Below are 12,801 nucleotides of genomic sequence, written 5' to 3' on the forward strand. Positions count from 1 at the left end.
CTGAGCTGTCTGAGGCAAAGGTCACAGCCGGTGTCTTCGTCGGACCAGAGATAAGGAAGAATTCCCCAAGAAGCTCACTAGTAAGGAGAAAGTGGCTTGGAACAGCTTTGTCGCAGTGGTTCGTGGCTTCCTGGGCAATAACAAGGTCGAAAAGGATGTGGAGCTGGTTGAGACTGGTGAAGAACTACGGTACAATGAGCTGGAGGATGTCCTTCAAAGTCCATATCCTTGATGCTCATCTTGATAACTTCAAGGAGAACATGGGGGCATGCTCGGAGGAGCAAGGTGAGCGCTTCCACCAGGATATACTGGACAGCATAACGAGAACATGATGGAAGACTACATTTGAGGGCTAATTTGTGAAAGTGATTTACAGTATAATCGTAAATATCGAAAAACTACTCACTTCTAAATCGTTTGTAGTCATTTTTGTATTACTTTAGTATAAATACATGTTAATTTTGATTCATATGTTGTTTTTTCTGACTTTATGTGAACGAAAAGACAGAAATTCACCCGTTTCCTCGTTTAAAATAGGTACATTTCAAAATATCACTGTCCTGGTCACAAAAGCAAAGTTTGTGGGGAAAAATAACCATTTTATATACTTTTTAGGCATAAACAATTACGCAATAACACCTACTACCCAGGAACAAAAATTGTGTTGCATAGTGGTATCATTAATTCATTCGCACATCCAAATGGCGCGGTTGTCTACGCATGGTGTGAAAGAAGTTCAACAAACATACAGACATACAAAAACCTCACTGAGTCTCAAGACTCTTTGTCAGGAAGGTCTTGGCAAATTTTCACAGCAGGGGGGTGGGCGATGCTGCTGCTGTGCTTAATGCCCAATTGGGTAACTTGCAGGCACTTTCTAGATTTGAAGCTTTCGTGACTGCAAGGATTCATATTCTTAGGTTTTTTCGGTAAAGTCACGTAGGTAAAACATTAAAAAAGTAAAATAAAATAAAAATCACGACGTTTCGGAGGCAACACAAGCTTCCGTCTTCAGGTGGTACCGTCACAGCCACGACAGCTGTATCAAGTAAATGAGAGATTGCAGGAGCTACCACTCCGTTTATATAATGGTTGGAGAAGGTGGTGGGGCAAGGGCCGCATACTTTTTATTAATATGGTAAGGTGAGGCTTAAGAGGGTGAGCCTTTGTTATGGAGAGGTACGGTTTGTGAATCAACTCCCTGTCGCAGGTTGATTCACAAACCGTACCTCTCCATAACAAAGGCTCACCCTCTTAAGCCTCACCTTACCATATTAATAAAAAGTATGCGGCCCTTGCCCCACCACCTTCTCCAACCATTATATAAACGGAGTGGTTGCTCCTGAAATCTCTCATTTACTTGATACAGCTGTCGTGGCTGTGACGGTACCACCTGAAGACGGAAGCTTGTGTTGCCTCAGAAACGTCGTGATTTTTATTTTACTTTTTAATGTTTTACCTACATGACTTTACCGAAAAAAACCTAAGAATATGCAGGCACATTTTTCAGCATTGGGATGTTTACGGTGCGCTATTTTTGCTAAGCTGTGAAAGGAAAACCGGAGAATCCGGAAAGAAACCCACGGAGAACACTGGGGGATGGGGAGAGAGAACACACAAACACCGCACAGGGAGACCACTCCAGCCGGGTATCGTACCTCGGCCCCCACTTCTTGCTGCGAGACGCGAGCGTCGCCACTGCTTTAATGCTACCCTGCCAGTGCTGAGTTTGGAGGGAAGCCGCACCGCACCACACCGCATCACACCGCACCAAACCGTACCGCACCACACCGCACCGAACCACATGGAAACCGCACCACGCCGAAGCGACGCCAACTCACCAATGCACACGAGGTCCATGAAGCCGTACATGCCGTAGCAGATCTGGAAGAGCATGTCCTGGCGCTGCCAGCGGGCCGAGGTGCTGAATGCCGACCACACGAGCCACAGGATGCTCGCCACGAGGAAGAGGCAGCCCAGGATGACCGCCGCTATCTGCACCTTCTCGATCATGGTCAGCGAGATGGCTTGCCACTGGCGGGGGGGAGGGAGCGGAAGAGGAGGGAGGATGATGTGACACCATTCAGCGGGCATCGTCTGCATGTTGGGGGCATCCCACCTCGCAGGCAACAACGCCGTTGCTCTCACGTCGGTTTGCCGCAACCTGTCCTGAATACGGGCAGGGCAGTGCGCATCACGGTCACTTGGCGGGCATGAATGTTCGTACGTACATTATGTACGTTGAACTTCTTTCGCACCATACGTGGCTAAACGCGCCAATCGGAGGTGCGGGGAAAGGACAACAAAATAAACACAAAAAGCAGCTCTAAATAAATTAGTTTGTTAATGTAGATGATTTAAAAGGACACGGCTCTCGGTGGCTTCCTCAGCGGGAATCACCGTCACTCACGCTGCCAGGGATTTATTTGACTCCTCCGGGCCGCACCGGAGATCCCGGAGATCCTACACGAGCCATGGGGGTGACCTCTGGCCACGCCAGCCCAGCGATTCCCCGGCCGGCTGTGAACCCGGCATCCACCTCCGCACCGCACGGCTATCGATGACCATGGCTTCTCTTTCATATGTCCGGGAATTATGTTGCGTCGCATCCTCTACCCAGAGCCGCTGTACAGTGTTGGCATTGGAGGCTTGGTCTGGCTCGCACGTTCACTCGGGGAGCTCAGGCTCGTGTGCGCGGCACGCAGTCGGCAAACTGGAGCCGCGACGGTCGAGAGAGCACACGAGCAGCCCGACGCGTTAAAGTGATGAGAGATAAATTGATGAGAGATAAAGTGATGAGAGATAAAGTGATGAAAGATAAAGTGATGAGCGATAAAGTGAGAAAAGATAAAGTGATGAGATAAAATGTTGAGAGATAAAGTGATTGAGAGATAAAGTGATGATGGATAAAGCGATGGGCGATAAAGTGATTGAGAGGTAAAGTGATTATTCGAGACAGGTTTTGTGTACCTCGCTGCGTGTATATTTATTTTCCACACGCAAAAAAGGCAAAGATTCCCCATATGGCCTTAAAATACTTTTGGGGCAAGTGCTGGGAGCGAGCAGCACCTATGAAGGCCGACACGGCACACAAGGGCGTGGGTGGCCAGCACCATGCCCGGCCTGCACCATGCCTGGCCGGATACTCATTTGAGGCTGAGTTGACCTAGGGGAGGCCCAGGACCAGTTGAAATAATAGTCACAGGTGCTGGCCATGAGCTGCAATCGAACTCGGGTCGCAGGGTTCGTAGCGCGGAGTGCTAACCGCTACACACACACACATCCACACACACAACATCCACACACATAATTCATGGTCAAAACATTGAACAGAGACAGAATATCCCTAGGTTCAGATTTGTTCATTTGTACTTCAGTCTATTTACGTCTGAGACTTATTCCACGACATGTGCAGGATATAATGAAGAGAAACAAGTGTGCTTAGATATATGCCTGTCATAAGGTTGGCTCAAATTTTACCTTGGTCTCAATACAAAGTACGGTGTGAATGGAAGCGGCTGTCTAGCCACGATGTCACCATGGGCTCGAGTCACCATTCATCCAATTACTTGTCTGTGATCACTCGGACTGTTTATCACACTATGTCAGAAAATACAAGTTTTGCTGGCTGGCTCGCTCGCGTGAGGGTGAGGTGACCGCGCCTAGCTTAGCTAATTCATGAACTCCATCGTCAAACCCAAGAAACCGAAGACGTCCAATCAAATTGCACTGTTTAACGATTACAAGAACAAGAATTGGAAGAGGTGACAAAGTAGTTTTTCTGTTGCACCGCCACCAATGTTTCGGAACAACTTTGTTTCCTCCCCTTAACATCGTAAATCTACCTTCAAAAAATACCTAGAAGCAGAAGATGAGTAGTGCCGGATACAACCACATTTTCCAACGTGATTTGTAATTTTGATCCTTGCTCGTGTATCGATAGTTCAATTTGAATGTGCAATTGTTTTTTTATTGAGGGACCGTGTGTGTTGCCCTGGTGTGGTCTGGGACTTTTGTTGTTATTTTTGCTGCCTTGCTTCGAGCTTGCATTTTAGTGTTGGAAAAATCGGTAGCAATTTATGTACTTTTGCAATTTGTACTTACATGCTTAGTGTATAACACGTAGGCTTTCGCGATCAATATTATTCATAATAAAGGTTTTTGGGTTAGATCGCATGAGTATAAATGTGATGTTAACCCGCCACCACCCGACACAGCCGATTAGTAAGGTTTGTCACATAATCAAAACGTGCCAATTAGTTAATACCTCAAATTTTAAATGTTAAATTTTGAATGAACCTTTCGTGACTGCAGGAATTCAGATTCTTAGGTTCTTTTGGTAAAGTCACGTAGATATCAGGAGATGACGATCGCTTGTGTTGTGATCGAAACGTCGTAGTTTTTATTTTATTTACTTTACTTTTTTTTCTATCTACGTGACTTTACCGAAACAACAAAAGAATATTGTAAATGTTGTTGTGAATTTACTCTCCAACACACATACGGTGTGTGCTGAACGAGTCACGAATTGGCACGTTTTGTTTACGTGACAAACCTTTCTAATTGACTGTGTTGGGTGGTGGTGGGTTTAATGGGTGCTTCCGACGACACTGGATGACGACGCCTTGGGGGCGTTCTACGCCATTCCGCCGGAGGACTGCCAAACGCTTCCACAAGCTCTTGCCCAGATGGCGCGAATGTTTGACTCGCCATCTAATGTGCGACACAAGTTTGCTGCACGATGGCTGGGGGGGGCCGAGACACCCCTTGCCTTCCGCAGCGTGCTTCTGTCGCTGGCGCAGGCCGCATACCCAAAAATGGACAAGGACGGGTTGGACTCCTTGGTCCTGGAGCACATGTTGGGGCTGGCCCAGGAACTGGACATCGTTTTGCCAGCCACAGAAGAGGACGACTCGTCGTCTTTAAAGGTTGCGCGGTTTCTTCAGGCGTACTTCAATTTCAAGCGGTGTGTGAGAGTGGCGGCATGCGCCAGACCCTCCAAGTTGGCGGAATCGCCCAAAGCCATTGATCCTTCTCAAGCTTTCGCTTCGCTCGACGGCAACAGGTGGAGGAAGGCAGAGCGGAAAGAAGATCGAAACTTGAGGAAGGCGACTGGCCTTCGCCTGAAAAGCACTCCCATTGTCTGCTTCAAATGCGGCCTGCCAGGACACATCTCGACAGGATGCCGGGCCAACCGAGGGAGATTCTCCACGGTGCCGTCATCCTCCCCCCGGCCATATTCTAATCCGCTGGGTCCCCAGGCGAGTCGCATCACACCACACACCCGGCCCTTGCAGTCACCTCACGCATCGTATTCGGGCGCTGAGTAGCGTTCGCGTGTTGGACAGTCCTGTCAGGTCGTTAAATTAGAGTATCGAGGTTTGGTGGGCGACGGGTTGCCACGGCGGCCTGGTTAGTGGTCGGCGTTGGGCCACCATATTGTTGCTGCGTCGGCGGGTTCGTCTGCAATCATTGGAACCATACAGGGGGTAGAGGTGTGGATGCTCATTGACACCGGAGCATCCTCAAGATCCTTGTGGATCAGGGGTGCATCGAGTTGCCATCGGGCCGCCGAATGGCGTTTTTGTCCTCCCCGACGCGCTGGTGCACAGCAAACACCACAGCACAAGTGCTGGTGTTACAAACTGTTACAATTCCCCCAGGTGCTCAAATGCTTGTGCCCTTGTGACTGCACAAGCAGCTCGATTGGGAAGCTACCATGGGAGGAATCCTCTTAACCCCTTTGAACAAGGTAGTCTGGGGCCTTACAATAGTGGGAGCCCAGACAGTGGTTAGGGACGACCAGGAACCCTTATTTCAAGTTTAAAACACTGGTCTGGACCCCACTATAATACAGGCAGGTACTGTCCTTGCTCATTTGTCGGCAGCATGTTGCGCGGAAACAGGTGCTGAACCTGTCAGAGTCGCGGTGGCTGTGGAGTGGGGAGAGAGTTGGGATAAGTCATGGATGAACTCGCTCTGCTCTGAGAGCCCTGATTTGTCTCACTCACAGAGGTCCGAGTTGCGTGCACTTCTTCGGGATTTCTCGGACAGTTTTAGTAAGGAGAAGTTCGACATCGGCCGCACGATGCTGTTGCATCACCATATTGATATGGGGAATGACGCCCCCATTCGGCAAAACCTGTAAAGGTTGAGCCCGAGAGAGAAGGATCACGTTCGACAGGCAGTCGACGAGATGTTGGCGACGGATATAATTTCCCCATCAAATAGTCCATGGGGGGCTCCCATTGTCCTTGTCAAGAAACAGGACGGGACTTTGAGGTTTTGTGTGGATTTCCGAAAACATAATAAGGTGTCTGTGGCGGATGCTTTCCCGATCCCACGGATGGATGATTCCCTGGATGCCCTATCAGGGGCGCGGTTTTTATCAACCCTTGAGTTACTATCGGGATTCTGGCAGTTGCCGTTGGATAAATGTTCGAAACCAACGACGGCGTTCACACTACTCAAGGGTTGTTTGAATGTAACCGCCTCCCTATGGGGCTCCATTCGTATCCAACAACGTTCCAGAGACTCATGGAGTTGGTTTTGGCGGGACTCCAAATGGGACTCATGTCTGTTTTACCTGGACAACGTCATTGTGTTTGCAATTACATTTGAGAAACATTTTCAACGGTTGCGGGTGGTTTTTGTTAAAATGCGGGAAGCTAATCTGAAATTTAAACCACAAAAATGCCACCTCCTACAAAAATATGATCAATACCTGGGCCACATTGTGGGCGAATCGGGGATAGCTATGGACCCTGACAAAACGGCGTGCGTGCGCACATGGCCAACCCCCAAGACAGTGGGTGAAGTACGTAGTTTCGTAGGGTTCGCCTCTTATTACTGCCGGTTCGTGCCCAGGTTCGCAACAATGCAAAACTGCTCCATATTCTCATGGCTAAAGGCCAAAAATGTCGATGGGGGAAGGAGGAGGAGGCATTTGTCACGTTGCGGAATGGGGGCACCTCCCCTCCGATACCCTCATTTTTCATTGCCTTTCATCCTGGACATGGACGCCAGTGACACTGGGATTGGCGCCGTGTTGTCTCAGGTCGTGGAAGGGGTGGAGAATGTTGTGGCATATGGGCGTCGTGTATTGTCCCCCAGCAGAGCAGCGCTACTTCGTGACACGTCATGAATTGTTGGCTATCGTGTATTTTATGCAACAATACCATCCGTACCTCTATGGCAGAGAGTTTGTGGTACATACGGATCACGCTACTGCCACCAGAGAACCAATGTGCTTGTCTCATGGGTAGGGGGCGGTGTAGACCCACGGTGCTGGGACGGGCGGGGTAGACCCAATGAGACGGGTGTCACCCTCGGTTGTTGTGGTAACAATGGACGTTCCAACCACTGTTACTGCTGATGCGTGCGACAGCACCCTCGGTCTCACGCACACCGAATGGGGGCGACTCCAAGCAGGGCACGCCTCCTTACTTAAACTGAGACGCTGGGTCAGAAACATTGATGGTGGGGAGGACCAATGAGTGCTGTCCTCTGTGATCCTTAAAAGGGGTCTTTTGATGCAATGGGATGGTAAAATGCAACGATATAACATTGTGGTGCCCACCGTTCTGTGGGGCAAGGTTATATAGACTACGCATGAGCGATTGATGCACTTGGGCGTCCGAAAGACATTGTTGACTCTCTGACTTAATTTATTTTGGCCCGGCATGGCAGACGATGTTTATAATGTTTTGAAGGGATACACTGAATGTACTTGCAGAAAACCCCCAGTGAGGAAGGACTGTCCACCATTGAAATCGATTACGGTATCCCATCTGAACGAACTCATCGCGCTCGATGTGCTCGGGCTGTTCCCTACAACGCCGCAGGGAAATAAATATTTATTGGTAGGGGTGGAATACCTCTCGCGCTGGCCGATGGCCTGTCAAGTGCCAGACCAGTTGCCATGACGATCGCGGATGCATTCCTTCACGGCTATGTGTTGGATAAGGGAGCTCCAGAACGCCTCCTTACCGACCAAGGCAAACATTTTTCTTCTAAACTATTGAAGGAGGTATGGGATTTGTTTGGCACCAAAAAGGTTCGAACTTTGCTCTATCACCCTCAGATTGATGGGATCGTGGAACGTGTGCACAGAATTCTGATATCGATGTTATGTCAGCAAGTCGATGAGGCCCAGTGCGACTGGGACTTGCATGTTCCAGGTGTTCTCGCGGCCTATAGATCGGCCCCGGATGCTTCCACCTGGTTCTCTCCATGTTTTCTTATGTATGGGAGGGAGCAAGATCCCCCTATTGATATTCAGTTGAACCTGGAGCCAAGCAATAAGAGGATGCCAAATCCCATGCGCCTCACCCTGAAATGGTTGTCCGAAGTGCGGGAGGCTTCCCGAGGAAATTCGGCCTTGCGGCAGGCGGCCAATGAACGGCTTGTGGGGCTACGGGAGTTGGCAACTAAATGGACGCTGGGTGATACGGCTTGGCTTCACTGCCCCCAAGTCCCGGTGGGTACGTATAAACCATGGAGGGGCCCAGTCGAAGTTGTGGAGGTTGGAAGCCCACAGTGTGTGCGGATTAAGTTCGACCGCAGGTGCTGGTTTGTTCATTTGTCGCGAGTGAAACCGTTTTTTTCACCAGCCGAAATCCCTTCGTCTCCACAACCCAAGGGCCGTGTGTCTGGTGTGTCTGTCGAGCTGGGGCATGCATCCGCTGAGGATGTGCCTCAGGGGCGTTCTGTTGTTCTGCCCACCTAACACCCTCGACATCACCCGTTGCGTGCCGAGAGCGATCGCGGCTGTCTTCTGGAATAAATCCGCCAGGCTACGTCTCCTCGATCTTCGGTCGTCACGTTCGGCATCGTGGGTCAGGGAGGACGTTACTGGCCTGACCTGGTTTATTTAGTTACCCTGTTGGGGTCTAGTTAACTATCGTTGTGCGTTATGTAGTTACCCTGTTTGGGTTATAGAATAAACGTGTTGTCTCCAAGGTAAAGTGTGTGTCTTCGTTGAATACACTACACATACATATGTAGTGGTGATACGCGCTGGGGGTATACGTCGTGTGCCAGCGCGTATGTACGTGTGTGTGTGTGGTGACGCGCGCTGACGGGGAGGAGCAGGCGTCAGCGCGCGGGTGGGGGTAGTGCTGCTGATTGGCTGTGTGCCGGTGACGCGCTGAGAGGGAGTGATCGGGTGCCAGCGCGGTGTGATTGGTCGAGGAGTGGAAACACGCGCTGGGCGGAAACGGATCGTAGAGATAGCGCGTGGTGATTGGGTAACTGAGGAGCGGTGCCGACGTTGAGGTCCGCATCCGCTCCGTCTCCCGGGAGGAAGGGATATATAAGGTGATGCACAGAGGAGTAGGGGAAGAAGTGGAACCATCTAGGAATGAAGACGAAGGTGCAAAGATAGAGCCCGGAGAGGAGAGTAATGGAGAGTAATGTATAATGTGTAACCAGAGAGAGAGTGTAAGGTCTACACGAGCCGAGTAATGCATACGGTGTAGCCAGAGAGAGTGTAAGGTCTACACGAGCCGAGTAATGCATACGGTGTAGCCAGAGAGAGTGTAAGGTCTACACGAGATAGGTACTGAAGAGTGTGTAGCCGGAGATGTAAGGTCTACACGAGACGGGTACTGAAGAGTGTGTAGCCAGATGTGTAAAGTCTACACGAGACGACTGAAGAGTGTAGCGGAGGCGTAAGGTCTACACGAGACGAGTAAAGAGTGTAGCAGAGGCGCAGAGTCTACACGAGACGAGAGAAGAGTGTAGCCGAGGCGCGGAGTCTACACGAGGCACAGAGAGCCAGCAGCACAGAATCTACGGGAGTCGAGAGAAGTGTGGAGCGGAGAGAAGAGGTCACGAGTTGTACCGTTGTATGGTGACCGTACTGTGAAGAAGAGAGGCCACGCGTTGTATCGTTACAAGTCAAGATTTAATAAAAGAAGTGTGTTCCCGTCAAAGAAGTTTCCTGCCGTCATTTCCAATACTTCATCTGGCGTCAGAAGTGAAACGGGCTTCCAAGTATGGAGACAAGGAAGACCCGTAGGACCCACGGGATTGACCGCGAGGAAAACCTGGACGACTCGGGGCCGCTGGTGGCGGGGGGTGAGGAGGACGACTTGCCCACGCTACAGGATCCGTCGACGGCGCCGGGCGAGCGACCAGGGACCGAGGCCGTGCTTCGTGAGGCGCACTCCCGACTGGCGGAGCTGCTGCTCGCCGCCGCGTCCATCTTGGCGGAGATCAGCTCGTCGGGAGGAGCGGGGACGGTGGGGGACATTTTACAAGGTCGCCCCGCAGATTCCCGCCAAAACGAATGGGGGATTCCCGCCATTGCGCCTGGGCCTACTTTTGGCGGGAACGGCGAGCGCCACGTGGTGGTGGGGTCCCAAGCGCGTGCATCGACGTCATCGGCGCGCGATGGGGTCCGCCATTTTACGTCTGCCGCTGGAGCCGCCATCTTACACACCGACGGAGAGGCGGAGAGGAACCACGAGGCGGATGACTTCATTTTTCAGCAGCGTCTGCCCACGTTGTCAGCCTTCAAGGCGGAAGGCGGAGACTGGGGCCAATTTCAGCGAAGGTTTTTGGCGCATCAAGAGATGTCCGCGTGGTCCGATGCTAGGGCGCTGCGGGCGTTGCCTGCCATGCTGGACGACGACGCGCTCGCGGCCTTCAGGTCCGCACGGAAGTCGGACCGCTCCACGCTGAAGGATGCGCTGGGTCTGTTGGCCAGGGTCTACGGACCTCCCTCGGCGTGCCGCCATCATTTCTACGCAAGACGGAAAGCGGCCACGGAGACCGCGCTGGCCTATCGCACGGCGTTGCTGGCTCTTGCCGATGCTGCGTTCCCTCGGATGGACGAGGAGGGCCAAGACGCGATGGTTTTGGAGCAGCTGCTTAAGTTGGCGCAGGACCTGGGGGTCCCCATCAACACAGCTGACGAGATTGATATTTCTTCTTTGAGAGTCGCCACGAGTATTCAAGCGCACGAGGCCCTACAACGGAAACAAGGAGTTGGTTGCAACGCTGCCGTCGTCGCAGCTCCGGGTTCGGTGGTCACCGAACCCCAAGTCGTCAGCCCACGAGAGGAGGCGTTCGCCGCGGGACGACCAGGGGACTGGAGGCCGGGGGCTCGGTCGCCTCTGCGATCAGGCCGAAAGTCGGAGCAGCCGAGATCTACTCCGACCCTCGTCACGTGCTATAACTGCGGCCTCCGGGGCCACGTGGCGTCCGGGTGCCGCGCTCCGCGTCAGCGCATCATGGGGGCTCGGCTGGACAACGACCAAGAGCCCAAGTCATCTCTACAATCCCCGGCAAGTCGCGGCACCTCACACGCTCGGTCTGTATGCTCGACACACATGGGACGCCGCGTCGCGGCGGAGGAGGGCCGGTTAAGGTTCGGGGATTCGGTCCGGCCAGGGGGGTTCGGCCGGGACCAGGGAGATATTGAATGGGCGGAATTGGGGCATAGAATTGTGGCTGCTTCGGCGGGTTCGTCCGTTGTTACGGGATCTATTGATGGGGTCGAGATTAGGGTGTTAGTGGACACGGGGGCGTCGGCAACTATTATATCGGACCTCATTTATAATATTCTTCCAGTCCAATGTCGTCCGCTGTTCCCGGTGGATGTGCCATTTTACGCCGCTAATGGGGGATCGTTGGGCATTATCGGTCAGATTAGGGCGTCCATTTGCATTGGAGATATCAAATTGTCGGGACCCGTTTTCGTTTCGTCTTCTTTGGCGGTTCCTTGTCTTTTGGGCACTGATTTTTTGGCTAAAATGCCCATTAAAATTCTTATCGATCAACGATGCATTGAACTGCCATCGGGTCGCCGGATTGCATTTTTAACGAGCCCTACTGACATTCGGACGGCGTGCGCTACGATACAAGCGGTGGCGACACAGACCGTGCATGTGCCCCCGGGTTCACAGATGTTAATTCCCCTCCGGCTGCGGAAACCGTGGGTGAGGGAGGCTTCGGAACAAAGTATGCTTTTGGGTCCTTCTAACAAGGCTGTCGGGGGTCTTGATTTATCGGTGGCTCACACTTTGGTGCGGGCTGACAGGGATCCGTTTTGAATGGTTTTGAACGCGGGGTCGCGGCCAGCTGTCATTCAACAGGGCACCGTGCTGGCTCACGCGGCGCGGGTCCCTGTGGATGATGGGTTGGTTGCGCAGGTGGGCTCGAGTCCCACGCAGAACGTTGAGCTAAGGGAGGACCTTGAGTGGGTCCATTCGCTATGCGCCGCCTCGGACGATTTGTCGGCGGTGCAGTTGGGTGCGCTGCGCGAGTTGCTCATAGAATTTTCTTATGTGTTCAGTAAACATAAGTATGACATTGGCTGCACGGATTTGTTGCACCACCACATTGAAACGGGCGATGCGGCGCCGGTCAGGCTAAATCCCTTCCGACTGAGTCCTGCGGAGAAGGAACATGTTCAGTCGGCTGTTAACGAAATGCTAGAAGCCGACATTATTTCGCCCTCCTCCAGCCCGTGGGGAGCGCCTATTGTGCTGGTTAAGAAGCAGGACGGGTCCCTGCGATTCTGCGTTGATTTCCGTCGCCTGAATAAGATCTCTGTGGCTGACGCGTATCCGCTCCCCAGGATGGATGAGTCCCTCGATGCATTGTCTGGTGCGCGATATTTTTCGACTCTTGATTTGTTATCGGGGTTTTGGCAGTTGCCACTCGACGAAGAGTCGAAACCTAAGACAGCATTTCGGACTCCAGGGGGGCTGTTCCAGTTTAACCGGTTACCCATGGGACTTCACTCCTCTCCAGCGACGTTTCAGCGACTTATGGAGTTGGTTTTGTCGGGCT

General features: G+C 52.1%; 1 protein-coding gene across 2 annotated transcripts in view; it reads right to left on the minus strand.

Annotated features, from left to right (window-relative positions):
• Positions 1–12,801, minus strand: part of LOC144951349 (uncharacterized) — a 201,748-nt gene that overhangs the window by 52,506 nt on the left and 136,441 nt on the right. For both annotated transcript variants that reach the window (XM_078881564.1, XM_078881563.1), the window contains one exon: positions 1,842–2,034. In XM_078881564.1, coding sequence (XP_078737690.1) covers positions 1,842–2,034 — 193 coding nt within the window. The remainder of the gene's footprint in view (positions 1–1,841; positions 2,035–12,801) is intronic.

Source organism: Lampetra fluviatilis, chromosome 62 (genome assembly GCF_964198595.1).
Source record: "Lampetra fluviatilis chromosome 62, kcLamFluv1.1, whole genome shotgun sequence".
NCBI lineage: Eukaryota > Metazoa > Chordata > Hyperoartia > Petromyzontiformes > Petromyzontidae > Lampetra > Lampetra fluviatilis.